Source organism: Lepidochelys kempii, chromosome 14, assembly GCF_965140285.1.
Source record: "Lepidochelys kempii isolate rLepKem1 chromosome 14, rLepKem1.hap1, whole genome shotgun sequence".
Classification (NCBI taxonomy): domain Eukaryota; kingdom Metazoa; phylum Chordata; order Testudines; family Cheloniidae; genus Lepidochelys; species Lepidochelys kempii.
The window spans coordinates 32,115,726-32,137,179 of record NC_136393.1 but is presented as its reverse complement, the minus strand read 5'-3'; the positions used below and the strand labels follow the sequence as shown (position 1 = coordinate 32,137,179).

Here is a 21,454-nt window from a genome sequence, read left to right as displayed (position 1 = left end):
TAGAATGTACACAAAGTCCCGCATCATTGAACACAGTAGGAATCAAACAGCAGGAGGCAATTTCTTTGCTCACAATTCCAAGCCGCTTTCAACCAAAACTTTGCCCAACAAGTTCTCTCTTAGCTTTCACATGCTTCAAGTGCTTTTCTGGCTGTCTCTGGCCCTTCTTTGCAGCCTTTTCTGTCTGCTTCTTTAGTGTTTTTTCTCTGCTTCTGCTCTCACACACAAGCACACAGCTCTACCAAAGCAATACCCATCCCTCTGTATTTGCACTATGCCCACATAGCTCAGCTCTTGACCAGACTTGCACATGGCATGTAATTTGAGTGGTGGCTCTGAAAGTTTCAGCTACTTTACTCCATAAAGGAGCTTCATTGCTTCTATCATTTATTCTGAATGAAGGGTGGCTATTACACCCACCAGATTCAATGAGGTTTCACCCTACATCTGGTATAACAATAATTTAACAGAGTAGCAGCCGTGTTAGTCTGTATTCGCAAAAAGAAAAGGAGTACTTGTGGCACCTTAGAGACTAACCAATTTATTTGAGCATAAGCTTTCGTGAACTACAGCTCACTTCCACTGAATGCATCCGATGAAGTGAGCTGTAGCTCACGAAAGCTTATGCTCAAATAAATGAGTTAGTCTCTAAGGTGCCACAAGTACTCCTTTTCTTTTTGTGAATAATTTACAGTTGTGGAAATGCATTATTTCTTGTAAACTCCATATATAATTTCATGCCCCATGGAATATAAAATACATGAAATAGATCTTGTTGTTTGTGTGTATTGTTAAAGAAATGTATATGAATTTCCCATGCTTTCTCTGAATTTATCTTCCTTGTATCCTGGTACATTTCTTAGCTCGTTTTAGAGTGGTTGGACCTGACCAGCCTGTCATTGCCACTGTGGGAGAAGAGATTGTGTTACCCTGTCACCTGTCCCCCAAGATGAGCGCTGAGAACATGGAGGTGACGTGGTTCCGGTCCCAACTCTCTCCATTTGTTCATCGCTATAGTGATGGAAAGGACCAGTATGGGCAGCAGATGTCAGAATATCAGCGGAGGACAGAGCTCTTTAAAGATGGTCTCACCGATGGAAATGTTGCCTTGAGAATTTTCAATATCAGACCTTCTGATGAAGGACAGTATAGCTGTTTTGTTCAAGAGGGTATGGATTATGAAGAAGCCCAATTGGAACTAAAGGTGTCAGGTCAGTAGCGTGTGGGGAAGCAATAGATGTGATATATCTTAATTTTTAGTAAGGCTGTTGGCACAATCCCACATGACAATCTCATAAGCAAACCAGGGAAATGTGGTTTGGCTGAAATTGCTAGAAGGTGGGTGCACAACCTGATTAAAAAATTGAACCCAAAGAGTAGTTATCAGTTGTTTGCTGTTAAATTAGGAGGATGTATCAAATGGGATCCCACATGGGTCATTCCTCAGTCCGGTACTATTCAATATTTTCATTAATTACTTAGATGATGCAGTAGAGAGTACACTTATAAAATGTGCAGATGTCACCAAGCTGGGAAAGATGCAGTCCCTTTGGAGGGCAGGATTAGAATTCAAAATGATCTTGATAAACTGGAGTATTGGTCTGAAATCAACAACATGAAATTGAGTAAAAACATGCAAAGAGAAATACACGTAGGAAGGAAAAAATAAATGCACAAATACAATATGGGAATAACTGTCTGTGCAGCAATGCTGCAGAAAAGGATGTGGAGATTTTAGTGGACCACAAAGTGAATATGGAGCCAACAGTATGATGCTGCAGTGAAAAAAAAGGAGATTTAGGCTACATAGCAGGAAAATCTTTCTAACTATGAAGATAGTTAAGCACTGGAACAGGTAACCTAGGCAGGTCATGGAATTCTTGCAATTGTAGGTTTTTTAAGAAGGAGGTTTCTACAGTCCAATTGTGCCACAATCACTGTTTTTCTGCATTTAAAAGCCAGGGCCAGGATTAGGGGATAGCAAGCAGGTCAATTGCCCAGGGCCCCACACCACAGGGGGCCCTGCGAAGCTACCTTGCTCAGGCTTCGGCTTCAACCTCGTGTGACGGGTCTCAGGTTTCAGCCATGCACAGCAGGGTGGGGGCTTTGGCTTTCTGCCCTGGGCCCCAGCAAGTCTAATGCTGACCCTGTTTGGTGGACCCCTTGAAACCTGCTCATAGCCCCCTGTGGGGCCACAGACCCCTGGCTGAGAACCGCTGGACTAGATGACCTTTTGAGTTCCCTTCCAATCCTATAGTTCTATGTGCCTGTATTTCCTTTGGAGAGCGTTCTCAGTGATTCTTATTTGCATTTTACTATTCAAAATTTCCTGTTACCTTCAATTTATTTCCTATCAGTAACTCCAGTGTGTCACTTTTGTAAATCGGATTTAAGTTCCTATGTCATTTGGGTGGTTTTGAAAAATTTCCCCAAGTCCGTTGCGAGGAATGATTCTTCATCCAAACATGAAGTACATTGGATAAGGGGTACACTAGCTACTCCACGTCTGAAAATGAGTGGCTAGTGTTCTGCTGGCTCCTTGTCACTCTGGTGCTATCTCGTTTCATTCTGGTGAAGGCTGCTAAAACTTTAAGGAGGGAGAACAATTCCTCCTGTGAAAGCCCATTCCTCCTCCACTGCTTTTCACCAGTGAAGAGGGGCTTAGGAGCAGCCACACATACTGAGCTCTGGGTTAAACTTGACCAGACATGGACAGACTTTTCTCCTCTGTCTTTGACATGTACCCATAGGGCTAGCTAAAGCAGACTGTATATGATCAAAGAAGAGATATTTCACCTGAAGGTACATTTGAAATATAACTTTTATTTTTCTCAATCTTTTTCTTTATCCGTTAGTGTTAAGATCATTTACCAGCTAACGGATTCATGAAATCATGAAATACAATGTTTTGCCATGTGTAGATCCTGGAATGGAAAACTAGTGAAGGAAAAAGTTTTCCCTTCCCGCTCCATGAAATAATTATAATTTCTTGCTCATATTGTTTCCTGAGTCCATGAGTATAGGGAATAAAAGGAAAATTTAAATGTTTATCCTCCAGGCTGAACATGTGCATAAATTAATACTGATTTATTAATTTTCTCTAGCTTCAGGCACTGCTCCTCACATCTCTGTTGAGGATTATCAGGATGGAGGGATCCGGGTGGTGTGTCGATTGGTTGGCTGGTACCCACAGCCTGAGGTGCTGTGGAGAGATGCCAGTGGACAGCATTTACCATCGCTCTCTGAAACAAATTCCAAAGAAGCCAATGAGCTGTTTGACATTGAAAATTCCATCGTTATTACAGAGAATTCACACCAGAACTTGTCTTGCGTAGTCAAGAGTACCCACACCAACCGAAAAAAGGAATCAACATTATTTTATATATCAGGTCAGTTACCACCAAAGCAACACACTGTGATCAGCAACAGAAAAAATACAACAGCAGATTGGTTAACTACATTAAAATGTATCAATAGCAATGAAGGCTAGAGTATGATATTTAGACAAAAAACCCTACAAAAGAAACAAACCAATGGTGGAATTTTCAAAAAGTATCCTGAAAGTCAACAAGACTCATGCTCCTAAATAATTCAGACACTTTTGAAGATCCCACCTATACTGTATAGCAGAGGTGGCCAAATTTACTGACTCTCCAAGCCACATATGACAATCTTCAGAAGTTTGAGAGCTGGGGCATGACTGCAGGAGTTTGGGGCTTCAAATCTGTGGGGAGGGGGGTCTCAGGGCTTCAGCCCCATGGGAAGCACCTGCTGGGGCTTGGGGCTTCAGGAGTGGGGCTGAAACCCGAGACCTTCCTCCCTGCAGTGGTGACACGGCGGGACACATGGGGTCACATGCTCCCCCAGACTTTTGCCAGGATTTGCTGGCCCTGCTTGGTCACATGGTGTCGCCCTGTGTGACAGCTGCCGGAGCCGGCAAGCTGGGAGCTGTGACTATGAGGAGAGGCAGCTGGGAACTGCAGGGGGAGCTTCTGCTTTTGCTTCTGCCTGAGAGCTCTTTTGGGACCATGGAGAGGAGGGGCTCAGAGCATAGCCCCAGCTGGGGCTGAGCTCTCACCCATGGCCGGGACTGCAGCAGAGCAATTGGCCCTGGCCAGAGCGCCAAGCCCAGAGCCCATCCCCCGTTCCACCATTCCTCCCAAGGCCCTACCCGTGGCCCCACCCCATTCCACCCCTTCCCCTGTGAGCCTGCCCCTGTTCCAACCACGAACCTGCCCCCATTCCACCCCCACTCCACCTCTTCTCCCGAGGCCCACACCCCGCTTGTTCCTTTCCACCCTGTCTGCTGCCACCCCGAGTCCAGAAAGGCTCTGTGTCCCCACTGTGGCCCTGGAGTAAGAGCTCCTCCACCCCCAAGGCTGTAGCAGTGGGGATTTTTCCGGGGGCCCCAAATTGGCCAGGACCCCTGGGCATAAGCCCTGTGGGTCTGTGCGGTAATCCGCCACTGCACTCCCGCTTCTGGCCTCTCCCCAAGCCTCCATTACGCACCGCCCATGATTGCAGCCCCAGTGTGCTGAGCACTGTACAAATAAACTATGATAGTTCTAAACTAAATGAACAAGACAAGCAAAAGACTGGACAGGAAATAGAGCAACAGAGGGGAAATGACATAGTAAAGCTCATACAGCAGGGCACCAGAAGTGTGGGGAACATAATTCAGTCTCCTGAGTCTGAAGCCAGTGCTTTAGGCATTGGACAAGGTTGTCTCTTTGTGCAACAACAGCAGTGAATTAAACCAGGCTGATTCATACGCTGATCTGTGAATTGATGCCTGTGTTGGTTGGAGTCCTTGTAATATAGGTTTCTGGTGCTCTGTGCACTGCAGACAGGGCTGTATTTCCACCTTTGTTTTAGACTACTCCTGCTGGAGGTAGCTTTATATGATGTGGAATCCTTTGATTTTTGCCCTTACTTACAGAGTGATGTGAGTCCCTCTGGGGTTTTCTTTTACAGCTGCCTTTTTCCCAAAGGCGAATCCATGGATGGTGGCTCTGTCGGTGATCCTGATGATTTTCGCATGTTTCATTGGTATCACTATTTATTTATTTAAAATAAAAGGTAAACATTATAAAGGAAAATATAATGCAAGATTTTCTTCTAATAAAAGCAGTAAGGCTACATCTGAAAAACTGAAAAGTAACATGAAAAATGTAGAAGCAACAAAAAATAATGGTTTTGTATGGAAATGTCCTTGCAAAGGAACTTCACTGAGTTACACCAGCTGAGCCTTCACATTTATATATAACGGGACACATAAAATTAGAGAAAAGTGAAAAGAGAAGACGTCCCAGGCTGTGAGATGAGTTAGGGCAGTGGCTCTCAACCTTTCCAGACCACTGCACCCCTTTCAGGAGTCTGATTTGTCTTGCATACCACAAGTTTCTCCTGACTTAAAAATCACTTGCTTAGGGTATGTCTACACTACAAAATTAGGTCGAATTTATAGAAGTCGTTTTTTTAGAAATCGTTTTTATATATTCGAGTGTGTGTGTCCCCTCAGAAAATGCTCTAAGTGCATTAACTCGGTGGAGTGCTTCCACAGTACCAAGGCAAACGTCGACTTCCGGAGTGTTGCACTGTGGGTAGCTATCCCACAGTTCCCGCAGTCTCTGCTGCCCATTGGAATTCTGGGTTGAGATCCCAATGCCTGATGGGGCTAAAACATTGTCGCGGGTGGTTCTGGGTACATATCATCAGGCCTCCGTTCCCTCCCTCCCTCCATGAAAGCAAGGGCAGACAATCGTTTCGCGCCTTTTTTCTTGAGTTACCTGTGCAGACGCCATACCACGGCAAGCATGGAGCCCGCTCAGGTAACCGTCACCGTATGTCTACTGGGTGCTGGCAGACGTGGTACTGCATTGCTACTCAGCAGCAGCAACCCCTTGCCTTGTGGCAGCAGACTGTACAATAGGATTGGTAGCCGTCATCGTCATGTCCGAGGTGCTCCTGGCCATGTCGGCCAGGAGCACCTGGGCAGACATGGGTGCAGGGACTACATTAGAAGTGACTTGACCAGGTCATTCTCTTTAGTCCTGCAGTCAGTCCTATTGAACCATCTTATGGTGAGCAGGAGGCGATATGGATAGCTAGCAGTTCTATTGTACCATCTCCTGCCGAGCAGCCATGAGATGTGGATGGCTTGCAGTCCTTCTGCACCGTCTGCTGCCAGCCAAAGATGTAAAAGATAGATGGAGTGGATCAAAACAAGAAAAAGACTAGATTTGTTTTGTACTCATTCGCTTCCCCCCCTCCCGCCCCGTCTAGGGGACTCATTCCTCTAGGTCACACTGCAGTCACTCACAGAGAAGGTGCAGCAAGGTAAATCTAGCCATGTATCAATCAGAGGCCAGACCAACCTGCTTGTTCCAATAAGAACAATTACTTAGGTGCACCATTTCTTATTGGAACCCTCCGTGAAGTCCTGCCTGAAATACTCCTTGATGTAAAGCCACCCCCTTTGTTGATTTTAATTCCCTGTAAGCCAACCCTGTAAGCCATGTCGTCAGTCGCCCCTCCCTCCGTCAGAGCAACTGCAGACAATCGTTCCGTGACTTTTTTCTGTGTGGATGCCATACCAAGGCAAGCATGGAGGCCGCTCAGCTCACTTTGGCAATTAGGAGCACATTAAACACCACACACATTATCCAGCAGTATATGCAGCACCAGAACCTGGCAGAGCGATACTGGGCGAGGAGGCGATGTCAGTGTGGTCACGTGAGTGATCAGGACATGGACACAGATTTCTCTGAAAGCATGGGCCCTGCCAGTGCATGCATCATGGTGCTAATGGGGCAGGTTCATGCGGTGGAACACCGATTCTGGGCTTGGGAAACAAGCACAGACTGGTGGGACCGCATCGTGTTGCAGGTCTGGGACGATTCCCAGTGGCTGCGAAACTTTCGCATGCGTAAGGGCACTTTCATGGAACTTTGTGACTTGCTTTCCCCTGCCCTGAAGCGCATGAATACCAAGATGAGAGCAGCCCTCACAGTTGAGAAGTGAGTGGCGATAGCCCTGTGGAAGCTTGCAACGCCAGACAGCTACCAGTCAGTTGGGAATCAATTTGGATTGGGCAAATCTACTGTGGGGGCTGCTGTGATGCAAGTAGCCCACGCAATCAAAGATCTGCTGATATCAAGGGCAGTGACCCTGGGAAATGTGCAGGTCATAGTGGATGGCTTTGCTGCAATGGGATTCCCTAACTGTGGTGGGCCATAGATGGAACCCATATCCCTATCTTGGCACCGGAGCACCAAGCCAGCGACTACATAAACTGCAAGGGGTACTTTTAAATAGTGCTGCAAGCTCTGGTGGATCACAAGGGACGTTTCACCAACATCAGTGTGGGATGGCCGGGAAAGGTACATGACGCTCGCATCTTCAGGAACTCTGGTCTGTTTCAAAAGCTGCAGGAAGGGACTTTATTCCCAGACCAGAAGATAACTGTTGGGGATGTTGAAATGCCTATATGTATCCTTTGGGACCCAGCCTACCCCTTAATGCCATGGCTCATGAAGCCGTACACAGGCAGCCTGGACAGTAGTCAGGAGCTGTTCAACTACAGGCTGAGCAAGTGCAGAATGGTGGTAGAATGTGCATTTGGACGTTTAAAGGCGCGCTGGCGCAGTTTACTGACTCGCTTAGACCTCAGCGAAACCAATATTCCCACTGTTATTACTGCTTGCTGTGCACTCCATAATATCTGTGAGAGTAAGAGGGAGACATTTATGGAGGGGTGGGAGGTTGAGGCAAATCGTCTGGCTGCTGGTTACGTGCAGCCAGACACCAGGGTGGTTAGAAGAGCACAGGAGGGCGTGGTGCGCATCAGAGAAGCTTTGAAAACCAGTTTCATGACTGGCCAGGCTACGGTGTGAAAGTTCTGTTTGTTTCTCCTCAATGAAACCCCCCGCCCCTTGGTTCACTCTACTTCCCTGTAAGCTAACCACCCTCCCCTCCTCCCTTCGATCACTGCTTGCAGAGTCAATAAAGTCATTGTTGCTTCACATTCATGCATTCTTTATTTATTCATCACACAAATAGGGGGATGACTACCAAGGTAGCCCAGGAGGGGTGGTGGAGGAGGGAATGAAAATGCCACCCAGCACTTTAAAAGTTTACAACTTTAAAATTTATTGAATGCCAGCCTTCTGTTTTTTGGGCAATCCTCTGTGGTGGAGTGGCTGGTTGGCCGGAGACCCCCCCACCGCGTTCTTGGGCGTCTGGGTGTGGAGGCTATGGAACTTGGGGAGGAGGGTGGTTAGTTACACAGGGGCTGTAGTGGCAGTCTGTGCTCCAGCTGCCTTTGCTGCAGCTCAACCATACTCTGGAGCATATTAGTTTGATCCTCCAGCAGCCTCAGCATTGAATCCTGCCTCCTCTCATCACGCTGCCACCACCTTTCAGCTTCAGCCCTCTCTTCAGCCCGCCACTTACTCTCTTCAGCCCGCCACTTACTCTCTTCAGCCCGCCACCTCTCCTCCCGGTCATTTTGTGCTTTCCTGCACTCTGACATTATTTGCCTCCATGCATTCCTCTGTGCTCTGTCAGTGTGGGAGGACAACGTGAGCTCAGAGAACATTTCATCATAAGTGCGTTTTTTTTTTCTTTCTAATCTTCACTAGCCTCTGGGAAGGAGAAGATCCTGTGATCATTGAAACACATGCAGCTGGCGGAGAAAAAAAAGGGACAGCAGTATTTAAAAAGACACATTTTATAAAACAGTGGCTACAGTCTTTCAGGGTAAACCTTGCTGTTAACATTACATACATAGCACATGTGCTTTCATTACAAGGTCGCATTTTGCCTCCCCCCACCGCGTGGCTACCCCCTCAACCCTCCCTCCTCCCCGTGGCTCACAGTGGGGAACATTTCTGTTCAGCCACAGGCAAACAACCCAGCAGGAACGGGCACCTCTGAGTGTCCCCTGAAGAAAAGCATCCTATTTCAACCAGGTGACCATGAATGATATCACTCTCCTGAGGATAACACAGAGAGATAAAGAACGGATGTTGTTTGAACGCCAGCAAACATACACTGCAATGCTTTGTTGTACAATGATTCCCGAGTACATGCTACTGGCCTGGAGTGGTAAAGTGTCCTACCATGGAGGACGCAATAAGGCTGCCCTCCCCAGAAACCTTTTGCAAAGGTTTTGGGAGTACATCCAGGAGAGCCGTGAATGCCTGGGCAAATTAATCCTTTCACATGCTTGCTTTTAAACCATGTATAGTATTTTAAAAGGTACACTCACTGGAGGTCCCTTCTCCTCCTGCCGGGTCCAGGAGGCAGCCTTGGGTGGGTCCGGGGGGTACTGGCTCCAGGTCCAGGGTGAGAAACCGTTCCTGGCTGTCGGGAAAACCGGTTTCTCCGCTTGCTTGCTGTGAGCTATCTACAACCTCATCATCATCATCATCTTCTTCGTCCCCAAAACCTGCTTCCGTATTGCCTCCATCTCCATTGAAGGAGTCAAACAACACGGCTGGGGTAGTGGTGGCTGAACCCCCTAAAATGGCATGCAGCTCATCATAGAAGCGGCATGTTTGGGGCTCTGATCCGGAGCGGCCATTCGCCTCTCTGGTTTTCTGGTAGGCTTGCCTCAGCGCCTTAAGTTTCACGCGGCACTGCTTTGGGTCCCTGTTATGGCCTCTGTCCTTCATGCCCTGGGAGATTTTGACAAAGGTTTTGGCATTTCGAAAACTGGAATGGAGTTCTGATAGCACGGATTCCTCTCCTCATACAGCGATCAGATCCCGTACCTCCCGTTCAGTCCATGCTGGAGCTCTTTTGCGATTCTGGGACTCCATCATGGTCACCTCTGCTGATGAGCTCTGCATGGTCACCTGCAGCTTGCCACGCTGGCCAAACAGGAAATGAGATTCAAAAGTTTGCGATTCTTTTCCTGTCTACCTGGCCAGTGCATCTGAGTTGAGAGTGCTGTCCAGAGCAGTCACAGTGGAGCACTCTGGGATAGCTCCTGGAGGCCAATACCGTCGAATTGTGTCCACAGTACCCCAAATTCGAGCCGGCAAGGTCGATTTAAGCGCTAATCCACTTGTCAGGGATGGAGTAAGGAAATCGATTTTAAGAGCCCTTTAAGTCGAAATAAAGGGCTTCATCGTGTGGACGGGTGCAGGTTTACATCGATTTAATGCTGCTAAATTCGACCTAAAGTCCTAGTGTAGACCAGGGCTTGGAGTCATTATGGATAGTTTTCTGAAAACATCCACTTAATGTGAAGCATCAGTCAAAAAAGCAAACAGAATGTTGTGAATCATTAAGAAAGGGATAGATACCTCTGTGTAAATCCATGGTACACCCACATCTTGAATACTGCATGCAGATGTAGTCACCCCATCTCAAAAAATAAATGTTGGGATTGGAAAAGGTTCAGAAAAGGGCAACAAAATTTATTAGGGATATGGAACAGCTTCCGTATGAGGAGACATTAATAAAACTGGGACTTTTCAGCTTGGAAAAGAAACAACTGAGGGGAGGTATGATTGAGGTCTATAAAATCATCACTGGTGTGGAGAAAATAAATAAGGAAGTGTTATTTACTCCTTCTCATAACACAAGAACTAGGGGGTCATAAAATGAAATTAATAGGCAGCAGGTTTAAAAGAAACAAAAGGAAGTATTTCTTCACACAACGCAGAGTCAACCTGTGGAATTCTTTGCCAGAGGATGTTGTGAAGGCCAAGCCTATAACAAGGTTCAAAAAAGAACTAGATAAGTTCATGGATGATAGGTCCATCAATGGCTATTAGCCAGGATGGGCAGGGATGGTGTCCCTAAGCCTCTGTTTGCCAGAAGATGGGAATGGGCTATGGGATGATCACTTGATGATTACCTGTTTTGTTCATTCCCTCTGGGGGCACCTGGCATTGGCCACTGTCGGAAGACAGGATACTGGGCTAGATGGACCTTTGGTCTGACCCAGTATGGCCATTCATATTTTCTAGTAATAATTTTTATTTATCGCTGTTTATTTTATTTATTTATTTGTTTGGGAAATGTGATACCGACATTGGTGTCATTATCTTTCCTCCAACAAGTAAAATTTTCCACAAATTTGTCTCCTCATTATTATTATTATTTATTATTTATTATGGGAGAGATTTTAGAACCAGAAACACCACTATCATCAATAAGAGCTTTGTCATTGACTTCAGGGAGTGAAGGATCAAGCACTAAATGCACAAGTCCTAGAACAATACAGTTGATAATATTAGGGCCTGAAATTACACTCCTTGCACCCCTAAAGCTCCCAACAAAGTTGCTGGATATGTAGGATATGCCAGGAAGCAGGACTGGGCTCTAATTCTGCTGGGAATTCAGAACTTTCACAACTTGGAAATACTCACTCTTTGATATTGAACTCCAATGTAGTCACATGATTAGTAAAACAAAAATTTAATGTTTATCGAGGTGCTAAGGATTCATATAATGAAAACATTTCTTTCAATCTACATTAACTGTAAATATTCTTAAACAACTTGCTTTTCAAATGTTTTCTCCTAATAGAAACTGTTCTATGAAGTTGTTTGCTGTTAATTTTTGTTGTTGTGATTATTGGTAATAAAGGAACACCAACTTGAAACTCACATGAAATATCACAATAATGTATTGATGATAATTCAATGGGTAGGAGATGAGAACATAGAGAACATGATTTAAGATGTATCTTCACTGAGGGTGAAATTCCCCTCCTGCGGGAGGTGACATTAAGTGGGAGACAAGGGGGACTCTGTGCCCTCCTGCACAGCGGGGAAGGGCTTCATGCCAGCTTGGTATCAGTTTTTCCCCTTTGTGCAGAGTTGTTTCTGATAGATACAAGTTAGGTCTATTCTTGGTGTCATCTTGTTATTTACAGAATATGTAGAGGAAAGTCTTTTATCCTAGAACACAGTAGAAACCAACAACAGCAGACAGTTTCCTTGCTCAGAAAATCCCCAATCTTCCACTGTAGTGAGCTCTGTGCCCAAGGAGCCCTATCTGCTTCCGTTCACACCCATAACTCCTTTGCCAGGTTTCTTTTGGTTTTCTACCTCCAACAAACACACATGCACGCACGTGCGCACACACACACACACACACACGGTCTTTTAGCCCCTGAGTTCACTATCAGTGATAGCCCTGTTAATCTACCTGGGTTGGCTTTGTGCCCAGTGCACTGGGCAGTAGTTTTCATTATTTCTAGCTGGATCACAACACAAAAGGCCATAATGATTCTTTCTACTGAACCTGAAGGCAGATGCTTGGGTTTAACAAAGTCTGTGATCCTCTTTGGATCAAAATCCTATTAACACCTGCCAAAATAACGTCAACAACTGCTGAGAAAGTGGTGTGTGTGTGTGGCTATATGTACTATAAATCTATGCAGGAAGCCAGAAGCTGGGGCTGGACAGTGAAGTACAGGGAAAAATGAAGATAGAGACTGAGGAGTTTTAGGGATAGCTCTGTTTCCTTATTATAACAACATGATCTGGTCAGTGATATAGAAAATGACTCTGTTGAGCTTTACCATTGTCACATGACAAGTATCAGGTCGGCAGAGAAATGGGAGTGAAGCCGCCAGGCCAGGATTTTGTAGATTCCAGATAGGGGATGTGCAGGAGCTGCAGCTGAGATCAAAGTGAGTACACTGGCCATTGCGAGGCTTCAGAGGTGCTCTGTGTCCTGCCTGTGGTATCTTTACTGAAATCTCTTTTTGCTAACAAAGTGCAGTGCACCTGAGCTCTATAGTGCTGGGCCCTACAGAAACACCCCATGCTAGGGAAGTAAATAAATGCATCTATTCCAGGGAGGAAAAAGTTCCTAGCAACTTTCAGGTTTAAAACCAAGCCCTTTTTGAATCATCACAGCTAAGTATTGTCAATTGTAACATCTCTCTGCCCAACACTCCCATAACTCAGACACTGCCCTCTTTACCGATAGTGTGAATTTCATACATAGAGAATACAGCCTTTCAACTGTGTATCCAGGGGGATAGAAGCTCTGGATGATAAAACTGGAAATAATAATGAATATTTATTTCTCTACATTTTTAGGGAAACTTACTGCAGAGCTTGGTAAGTCTTCTTTTGCTTCTTTCTATTTTTTGCATGCAGTTGTATACTGATCAGAGAGTTTTGTTGTCATTGTGGTGTTGACGTTTATTTAGTTTTTTTGTTAGGTTGATTGATTTTGGGGGGGCAGGGTTGTTTTTCTGATTATTTATTTCTTGGGGGAGGTTGTTTTTCTTTTTTCAATTTCGATTTTAAAAAATGTGGAATAGAGGTAAGGCTGATCAATGTCACACAGAATAAACAAAATAAGATAAGGGATTTGAAAAGAAAGGAGCTGTCAGATTTAACTTTGATCCTGACAGTACTGAGAAATAGTGCAGAAAAGAAGTGGAAAGTGGATCTTTGTCATAAAATTGAAATTAAATTGGCAATGTTTTGAAGAAAAATGTTTGTTTCTGAAAAAGGCAATTTGTCAAGAAAAACACTTTTAATTCAAAAATTAGGATTAGCTTTCAGATTTGACTTGCTGTATCTGAGTAGAACTCATGGGACTCAGTGGAGTGACTCCGATCTGTAAAGTTAAGCACGTGCAGCCATCTTTTCACGATTGCTGCACATATATGTTCTATTCTGCTCCCTCTGAAATAGATGGGAGATTTTTCACTGACCTCGGTGGGACCAGGTTCAGGCTTTTCTGACCAGGTATTTTGCATCCTAATTCTAATGTGTCCGTTGAAAAATCAGATCGTAAGTTTTTTGACAGTTGCATAGTTAATGGAACCTGACATAATACAAAAGAGTGTGTTAAAGGTGTAGCCTCTGTGAGAGAAGCACTTACACAATCTAGGTGTGTTTCTGATTCTTTATTTTATCATAAACATCTGATAGACATTATAAATCTATTTTTCCCTCAGTGTACCATTCTGTACCCTATTGAATCCTAGAGAATTTGTTCTGGGGAATTCTCATCTCTGATTATGTGGTTGGTTTCAGGCTGGAGAAAGCTTGCTGCCCCTCTGGAAAAAGGTAATTGAAGATCATACTGTATCAATGTCCATCACCTTTCATAAGAAAATGTTGCACCTTCTCCTTGATTGCAGCAGTGAGTAGTTCAGGGCAGACCTCACAAGCATCCTGTATGTTGGTGCGCATCAGGATGTGAGGCAGGTTTTATGCCTATGTCCTGCCACAGCACAATGCATCCAGATCATACACAGCTCCTCCCACTCCTCTGTCTGCATGTGCCCTGCCCCCTGAAGGGCTTTCTGAGAGCACCTCCTAGTCATTGTACAATGGAACATGACCCTGCCCAGCTGCTACCCCAGGGCCAAGGCCTGCCCTGTCTTCCCATCAATTGCCTTCCTGCTCCTGCTCATGTCTCCTCCTCACTCTTCTTCAGCCCTCACTGCCTGGGAGAGGGACAGAGCTATGCTCTGCAGACAAGGAGCAACTGAATTCTGTGTCTGGTGTCTAGATACCATGATGATGGAGATGGGAAAAGTGTTGACTAGAATTACAGCTAGAGGGGCTGGGGTAAGTGAGGAAATAAAATGTAGGGGAGGAAGATCCTGCTTCCTGCACATGAGCCAGAGCGAGCAGTGGAGGAGAGATGGGTGGGGGAGTGAAGGTGGTGGTGGGAAGGAGAGGAAGGGAAGGGAAGGGAAGGGAAGGGAAGGGAAGGGAAGGGAAGGGAAGGGAAGGGAAGGGAAGGGAAGGGAAGGGAAGGGAAGGGTGGGATGATGAGCAGTTTTGAAGATGATAGCAATTAACAGGAGGGTGAGTGCAGTTCCCCAGAGCAGCCGCCCTTGGGAGAAACGGGACCTGCTGCTGAGCAGTGAAATCTGAGGCATGTCAAGTCCTTGCCCCATGTGGCCTGTTGCTGTCTGAGGAAGGAGCACGTCAGAGATCCAGCATTTGGAGAGGGGAGGAGAGTGAGGAGGCCCATATCACATTGAAAGGAGGAAGCAGCTGGGAAACAAAAGGACTCATGCTGGAAATAAAGCACTTCGGGGAGGTGGGGGGGAGCTGTGTCAATATTCTTGACTTCATATAATCTGCTGTGTCCCCCCAGGGATACTAGTCCCCTCCATGGGGAGAGGTGGGGCCAGGAGGGGATAGACCCTGATTCTGAGGCCTGGCCCAGCTGATCCCTTCACTCTGTTACTGACACATCTCTGTCAGGGGAGTGACTCTCCCCTGCACTGTGCTGAGATCTCAGAGCTGCTCCCCATTCCAACCTGGTAAATTCTGGAGGAAGGCGATTCCCTAAGTCACACTCCATCTGGGGCAGATTCTGTCACTGACATGATCAAACTCTCCCGCAGGGCTGAGCTCTGCCCTTAATGCTCTGATTTTTTCTTTCCCAGAGAATGTGACTTGGATCCAGACACAGTTCATCCCCATCTTCTCCTGTCTGTGGATTGCAAAAGTGTTAAACGGCTATTCACACGGCTGGATTGCCTCGACAATCCTAAGAGATTTGAATATGAACGTTGTGTGCTGGGCTACGAGGGGTTCAACTCAGGGAGACATTACTGGGAGGTGGAGGTGGGACATGGGGGATACTGGGCTGTGGGGATCGCTAGAGAGTCTGTGAGGAGGAAAGGAGAGATCATATTTAGCACTGAGGAGGGGATCTGGGCTGTGGGCCATTGGGGGAATCAGTACCTCGCTGTCACTTCTCCTCGCTCCCCATTGGCCCTGAAGCAGGTGCCCAAGAGGATCCGGGTTTCTCTGGACTATGAAGTGGGGAAGGTGGCATTTTTTGATGCTGATAAAGGGGTACTGATATTCACTTTCCCACCGGCTTCCTTTGCTGGGGAGAAAATCCACCCTTGGCTCTGGGTCTGGGATTTGCAATCACAGCTCAGACTGTGTCCCTGAGACACAGGAAGAAATACCCCTCTGGGACACTTGTCATCAGCCAGTCTAGCCTCACACATCCTCATCCTAAGATGCTGGAGGTCTCCAATGTTTCTGCAGAGCCTTCTATAAACCTTCTATAGCCTTCTATAAACCTTCTATAGCCTTCTATAAACCTGGAAGAGGGGTGGTGTCCCTGGATTTAAGAGCCATTGAGAGCAGAGATGGAGGAAGACAAGCCAATTTCCTTGGTCCTAAGATTGTGCAGCCTGTCTGTCACTAGCCTCTGCAATCCAAGAGAACTCTAGCCACTGGTCAGGTTAGTAGCTAAGGGTGTGTCTACACTGCAGCGTGTGCTCCATCCTGCCTTGCAGGCATGTGCACACATTAGTCAAGTCCACTTGTAAAAGTCCACACTGCCGAGCTGCACATGATCCGTACTCCATACACGTGTGTTGACATGAATGCTGTAGTTTCGTGTTTGGCACTAGGATTTCTAGGGACATGGAGTGCACATTTGGCAGGCTGAAGGCAATATGGTGCCACCAACAGACCATTTGGACACCAACATAGCCAGTGCCATCCATATGGCTGTGGTCTGCTGTGCTCTGCCTAGCATCTGCAAGGAGAAAGACACTGCTGGTTGCAGTCCCATACAGACATCCAGAATGTGCACCTGTCATCCAGGGGTGCTGGAATGGGGAGTCAGGGGTCCATGGCCCCATCACTTTTAAAAATGGGGGACTATGCCCTCCAACTTTTAACAAGCCGTAAGAGCAAGCGATGCGGGGGCAGAGAGGAGTGAGCAGGGGTAGGGCCTTACGGGGCAGAGGTGGTGTGAGGGTGGGGGCTCAGGAGGAAGGGGTGATGTGGGAGCAGGGCATTGGGAAAAGGGGTAGTGGGGGAGGGCAGGGCCAGAGTTTAGGTGCCGGTGGCTCCCCACACTTTTATGGAGCTTCCATCGCTCCTGCTGTCATCACAGAGGTTGGGTCCAGGTGAACAAGGGAAACAAGGGATGGCTTACACACCTACATCCTTGCAGCACTGGGTGATGTGGAGATGTGATGAGGGACTGTAATGCTGTACATTGGCATTGTGTCTATTTCCTATGTGCTGATTTGCTCTTGGTTATTTGCTGTTGCTTTTAAAAGAATCTGATATTTTATTTAAAATCTTTGGATACAACTTCCTGACTCTTCCTTTATTTCCTGACACTCATATGCCAATGTATTGTCCAAGCCAGCCAATTCATTAACAAAACAAAATGCTGAAATAACCCAAAGACCATTGCAGGCACCATAACTTCCTGTCCACAAATAATTCTTCAGAAGTGTGCAGTGTGAAATAAAGTGCAACCCTGTGCAAAAGGACAGGTTTCAGAGTAGCAGCCATGTTAGTCTGTATTCGCAAAAAGAAAAGGAGTCCTTGTGGCACCTTAGAGACTAACCAATTTATTGGAGCATGAGCATCTGATGAAGTGAGCTGTAGCTCACGAAAGCTTATGCTCAAGTAAATTGGTTAGTCTCTAAGGTGCCACAAGTCCTCCTTTTCTTCCTGAGCGAAAGGGGACCAATAGCTAAAGTCCAAGCTCCATGGGCTCACTAATAGTGGAACTGGAAGTCAGAAGGGCACCTCCAGTTCTCCTTCCCCCTAGTCAAAATGTTGATCTTATTGAATGCTGTTTTATGGGGGTGGAATGCACATGGTACATCTGCCCATTTCACTCCATGCATTGCTCAGAGCCCACCCAACCCCAGAGTTTTCCAGTGGCTGCTGGACGTGGTAGCATGGAAGTCGGTCTGCAGGCAGTGGGGATGGTGCTGAAGGTGGTGCTGGAGCTGGTATTGAGGGCTGCAGCTATCAGGGGGTAGCCTTTAATTTTATTTAAAGTGAATTTTGCAATGTGGTATTACACCACCGTGGGTTCGGCTCTGGCAGCTACAGTTTTAAGCTTAACACAGTGAAAGTTACCTTTGCTACTTGCTTTAGATTTAGAGTTTTTAGGAACACAAAGACCAAAGGTAGTGACCACACATACATTTACCAATGCAAGGTTTATTTTATTTTATAAGTTTTATTAAAGTTATAATTACCCAAGCATACAGAAACTTTATACAGACCTCTGCACAAGTTACAAATATAGTTATACTTTCTTAAGAGTGTTAGGGATTGAATGGGTCTTTTATGGCTTGATTATTAGTAGAGGGATGGTTTCTGCTGGAGTCTTCCATAGGGAGCTCAATTTTTACATGTTGGGCATTTTTTTAAATAATGTGATTTTGTTGATACCTACATTTTGTGCATGTTTATGAAAGTGTTAACCTTTTTTTATGGGTTTGCGTTTCCTGGAAACTAAAGGGATCCCAATTTTTTTATATGTGTAAGTTTTTTTAATTTTTATGAGCATTGACACACAACCTGTATTTTGTGGTTAAGACACATGTTGGAGACAGATGTGCCTTTACAGTATTTTTATAATTTACTATTAATTTTTTGTGTGGAGGGGGTAATTTTGTGCAATATTACCACTTGGTACCTTTTTTCATAATTTTATGGCATTGCCATAAACATTTAAACATTGCCCCCCATGCAGGGAAGAAATAATCACCCCATATTACATTCTGTGTCAAGACAAGGCCAACATGTTTGAACTTTGTCATCAATCTGGTATGTTTTTATTCCATCTTCATATTACTGAGAAGCTCCTTCTAGCAACAAACCCAGACCAAAGATACAGCATGGTAAGAATTTCAGGGTTAATTCATTAAAAAATAAGTAAGTAGGCACGTAGGTAGGTTCTGGTTGGGGGTTTTGGGTAATCAGATCAGGGACCTGTTACCTGATCAAGTTTCAAGTTTCAAGAAGGAAACCTTGAAGCCCTGAGGAAGCCTTGTAGGACATTACACAATGGCATAGAAAGCAATGGAGAGAGCTAGTAAGCTACCAGGGTGGGCATTGGAAATGTGCTCATCATAGGACTCTCACTCCCTGCCTGGAGTTTCTCTGTATGAAACATTGTCAAGAATCAAATGCTCGATTTGGGGGAAATTCAGGTGAACATTAACTAGATACAGAGCTAGGATAGTCTTTGTTTCCCTCAAACAGGGTTTGGCTTCTGCCCCTGCCTTAGGGCTGCCTGACTATTCTAAGCCTTTTACCCTTTTCTGCCACGTACAATCTAGGTGTGCACTTGGAGTTCTCACTCAGATGCACGGAGAAAAGAAACGCCCAGTGGCTTATTTCTCTGCCACTTTAGACCCTGTTGCCCAAGGCTTACCCCCCTGCCAGCATCCTAGTGGACTATCCTAGTGGCAGGGCTGGACCCTGGAACGGGGGAGGGGCAGGGCTGGGAGCGTCCCGGGCAGGGGCTCCTATCGTGTGCCAGGAACTAGCTGCAAGTTCGGGCTGGGCTGGGGAGGAACAGGACCTCGTCCCCTGCATGGGCTGCTCCCAGGGCCAGATCAGAGCCACCTCCAGGAACCTCCCCCAGCAGCAGAAAGCTCCGTGGCCGCCGGCTGGGAGCCCAGCTCTGAAGGTAGCACCACTGCCAGGAGCAGTGCCGAAGTCAGGGTCGCAATACCGTGACACCCCTCCCCCAATAGCCTTGAGACCCCCCATGACTCTCTTCTGGGATGGGATCCACACAGTTACAACAGGGTGACATTTCAGATTGAAATAGCTAAAACTGTGAAATTTAAAAGACTTTTAAAAATCTCATGATCGTGAAATTTACCAAACTGGATGGGTGAATTTGGTAGGGCCCTACCCAGGAGTCTTCACAGGGGGGTAATTCACATTACAGATACACAAATGTGGATCCTCAGTTGCGCTGTTTATATCATGGCCGCTTCTTTCTGGTAGATCCATTTGAGCTCCGCGGCACACGTCTCAGACAGAACCTGGCTGCCTTTTATCCACCCGTAGCTGTTCCCATCTGCAGAGCCTGAGAAGCTGCAGAGTGAGAGAGAGTCCGTGTCACTGTGGGTCCCTGTAACAAGGAAAGGCCCAGGGGTGAGTCTTTCCTCCCCCTCCCTGTACTGGGAAGCTGGGCTCTGGTGTTGTCTTTCATCTCTAGCTTTCCTGCGGAGCGTCAGTCGAGAAGACGTCCCAGGCTGTGAGATGAGTTAGGGCAGTGGCTCTCAACCTTTCCAGACCACTGCACCCCTTTCAGGAGTCTGATTTCTCTTGCGTACCCCAAGTTTTACGTGGCTTAAAAATGACTTGCTTTGAAAATCCGACATGAAAATACAAATGTTGCCACAGCCACTATTGCTGAAAAATGGCTGACTCTCATTTTTACCATTCAATTATAAAATAAATCCATTGGAAATAAGTATTGTACTTACATGGCAGTGTATTGCATATAGAACAGTGTAAACAAGTCAGTGTCTGTCTGAAATTTTAGTTTGCACTGACTTCGCTAGTGCTTTTTATGTAGCCCGTTGTAAAACTAGGCCAATATCTAGATGAGTTGACCTACTCCTCGGAAGAGCTCTGTGTACCCCAGGGATACGTGTACCCCTGCTTGAGACCCACAGAGTTGGGGGTCTGGAGCAAGGACCATACGAGGCTGAATCCCATGGGGTGGGTGACCTGGTACTTGTTCATTGGAAGCGCCACCTTGATCTCCTGCATCTCAGCTTTCCTTTAAAAACGAAGTCTGATGGGTGAGAGGAAACCTGCACCGTGCGACCTGGGTAACGGGACAGCTTCAGGGAGCTGAGGACTTGTCCCAATGAACGGTAGGGCTGGATTCACAAGGGGACTTAAGAGGCTAATTCACCACTCCTGGCAGCGCAAGCCCGACCTTCCAGCCCCCTGCAGGCCTCGCTCTCTGTGTACAGGTTAGCGATAGACACCCCCAAAGCCTCTGAGCGTCCCTCTGGAGTGCTCAGCCCGTTCCACGGAGCACATGCAGAACTGTGACTCTAACCCCAGAGGCGCGGTCCACAGCAGCTTGTAAGATTCAATTCAGGCCAACCACTCTATTGAGAACACAGCACTTAGATATACAGAAAACAGGAATGAGTTTATTATCAAAGAACAGAGATGCAAGCGAGAGTGAATAAATACTGGAAAGTAATGGTTACATAGAAAACAAAATCCTCACACTTTCTAGAGCCGGGGTTCTCACAAATTTTTGGCAGCCTCAGCATGCGGCTCTGACAATACTTAACTAACTGTAGGAAAAACAAAAAAATAAATTACATGTGCATATTTACGTAGGGATTTTTTGCAGACTCAATAATAAATATAAGGAACAGTTGTGTCTTATCTTTACTGGACCTAAACACAGAACAAACCAGTGCTTTGCGCAGTCTTGTCTTTTTTGTTGTTCTTTTGCTTTTTTGGTCAAAGGTGGACTGCTGTACAACAATTCTGAACTAAATTTAAAAATCCTTTACATAATAGAAGTCCAAATAATAATGAAAGAAGGTATCTGCCAATATGTCCAAAATTTCTTTCACAGACAAAAAAACCCAATCAACCTAGCCCAGTAATAATAATGATAACAGTAACAACAAAATCTGAGCCGTTACTGTTGTCTTTTCAGCTTGGTTTTT

The 21,454-nt window shown here is 46.0% G+C and overlaps 1 protein-coding gene and 1 long non-coding RNA gene across 11 annotated transcripts in view; both read left to right on the top strand.

Annotated features, from left to right (window-relative positions):
- Positions 1-17,288, top strand: part of LOC140898275 (uncharacterized) — a 2,445,793-nt gene extending 2,428,505 nt beyond the window's left edge. For 6 of the 10 annotated variants that reach the window (XM_078848794.1, XM_078848799.1, XM_078848796.1 and 3 more), the window contains 6 exons: positions 864-1,211; positions 3,105-3,389; positions 4,975-5,079; positions 13,071-13,091; positions 14,022-14,054; positions 15,395-15,714. In XM_078848794.1, coding sequence (XP_078704920.1) covers positions 864-1,211; positions 3,105-3,389; positions 4,975-5,079; positions 13,071-13,091; positions 14,022-14,054; positions 15,395-15,624 — 1,022 coding nt within the window. In that variant the 3' untranslated portion in view covers positions 15,625-15,714. Of the gene's footprint in view, positions 1-863; positions 1,212-3,104; positions 3,390-4,974; positions 5,080-13,070; positions 13,092-13,942; positions 14,055-15,394 lie in introns of those variants that run through there. The other 4 variants (XM_078848803.1, XM_078848795.1, XM_078848800.1 and 1 more) reach the window with 4 other exon arrangements.
- Positions 17,289-17,435: 147 nt separating this feature from the next.
- On the top strand, positions 17,436-20,231 carry LOC140897454 (uncharacterized). The gene is made up of 2 exons (XR_012154737.1): positions 17,436-18,631; positions 19,752-20,231. It is a non-coding gene; the product is annotated as an uncharacterized LOC140897454 (long non-coding RNA).
- Positions 20,232-21,454: the final 1,223 nt, after the last annotated feature.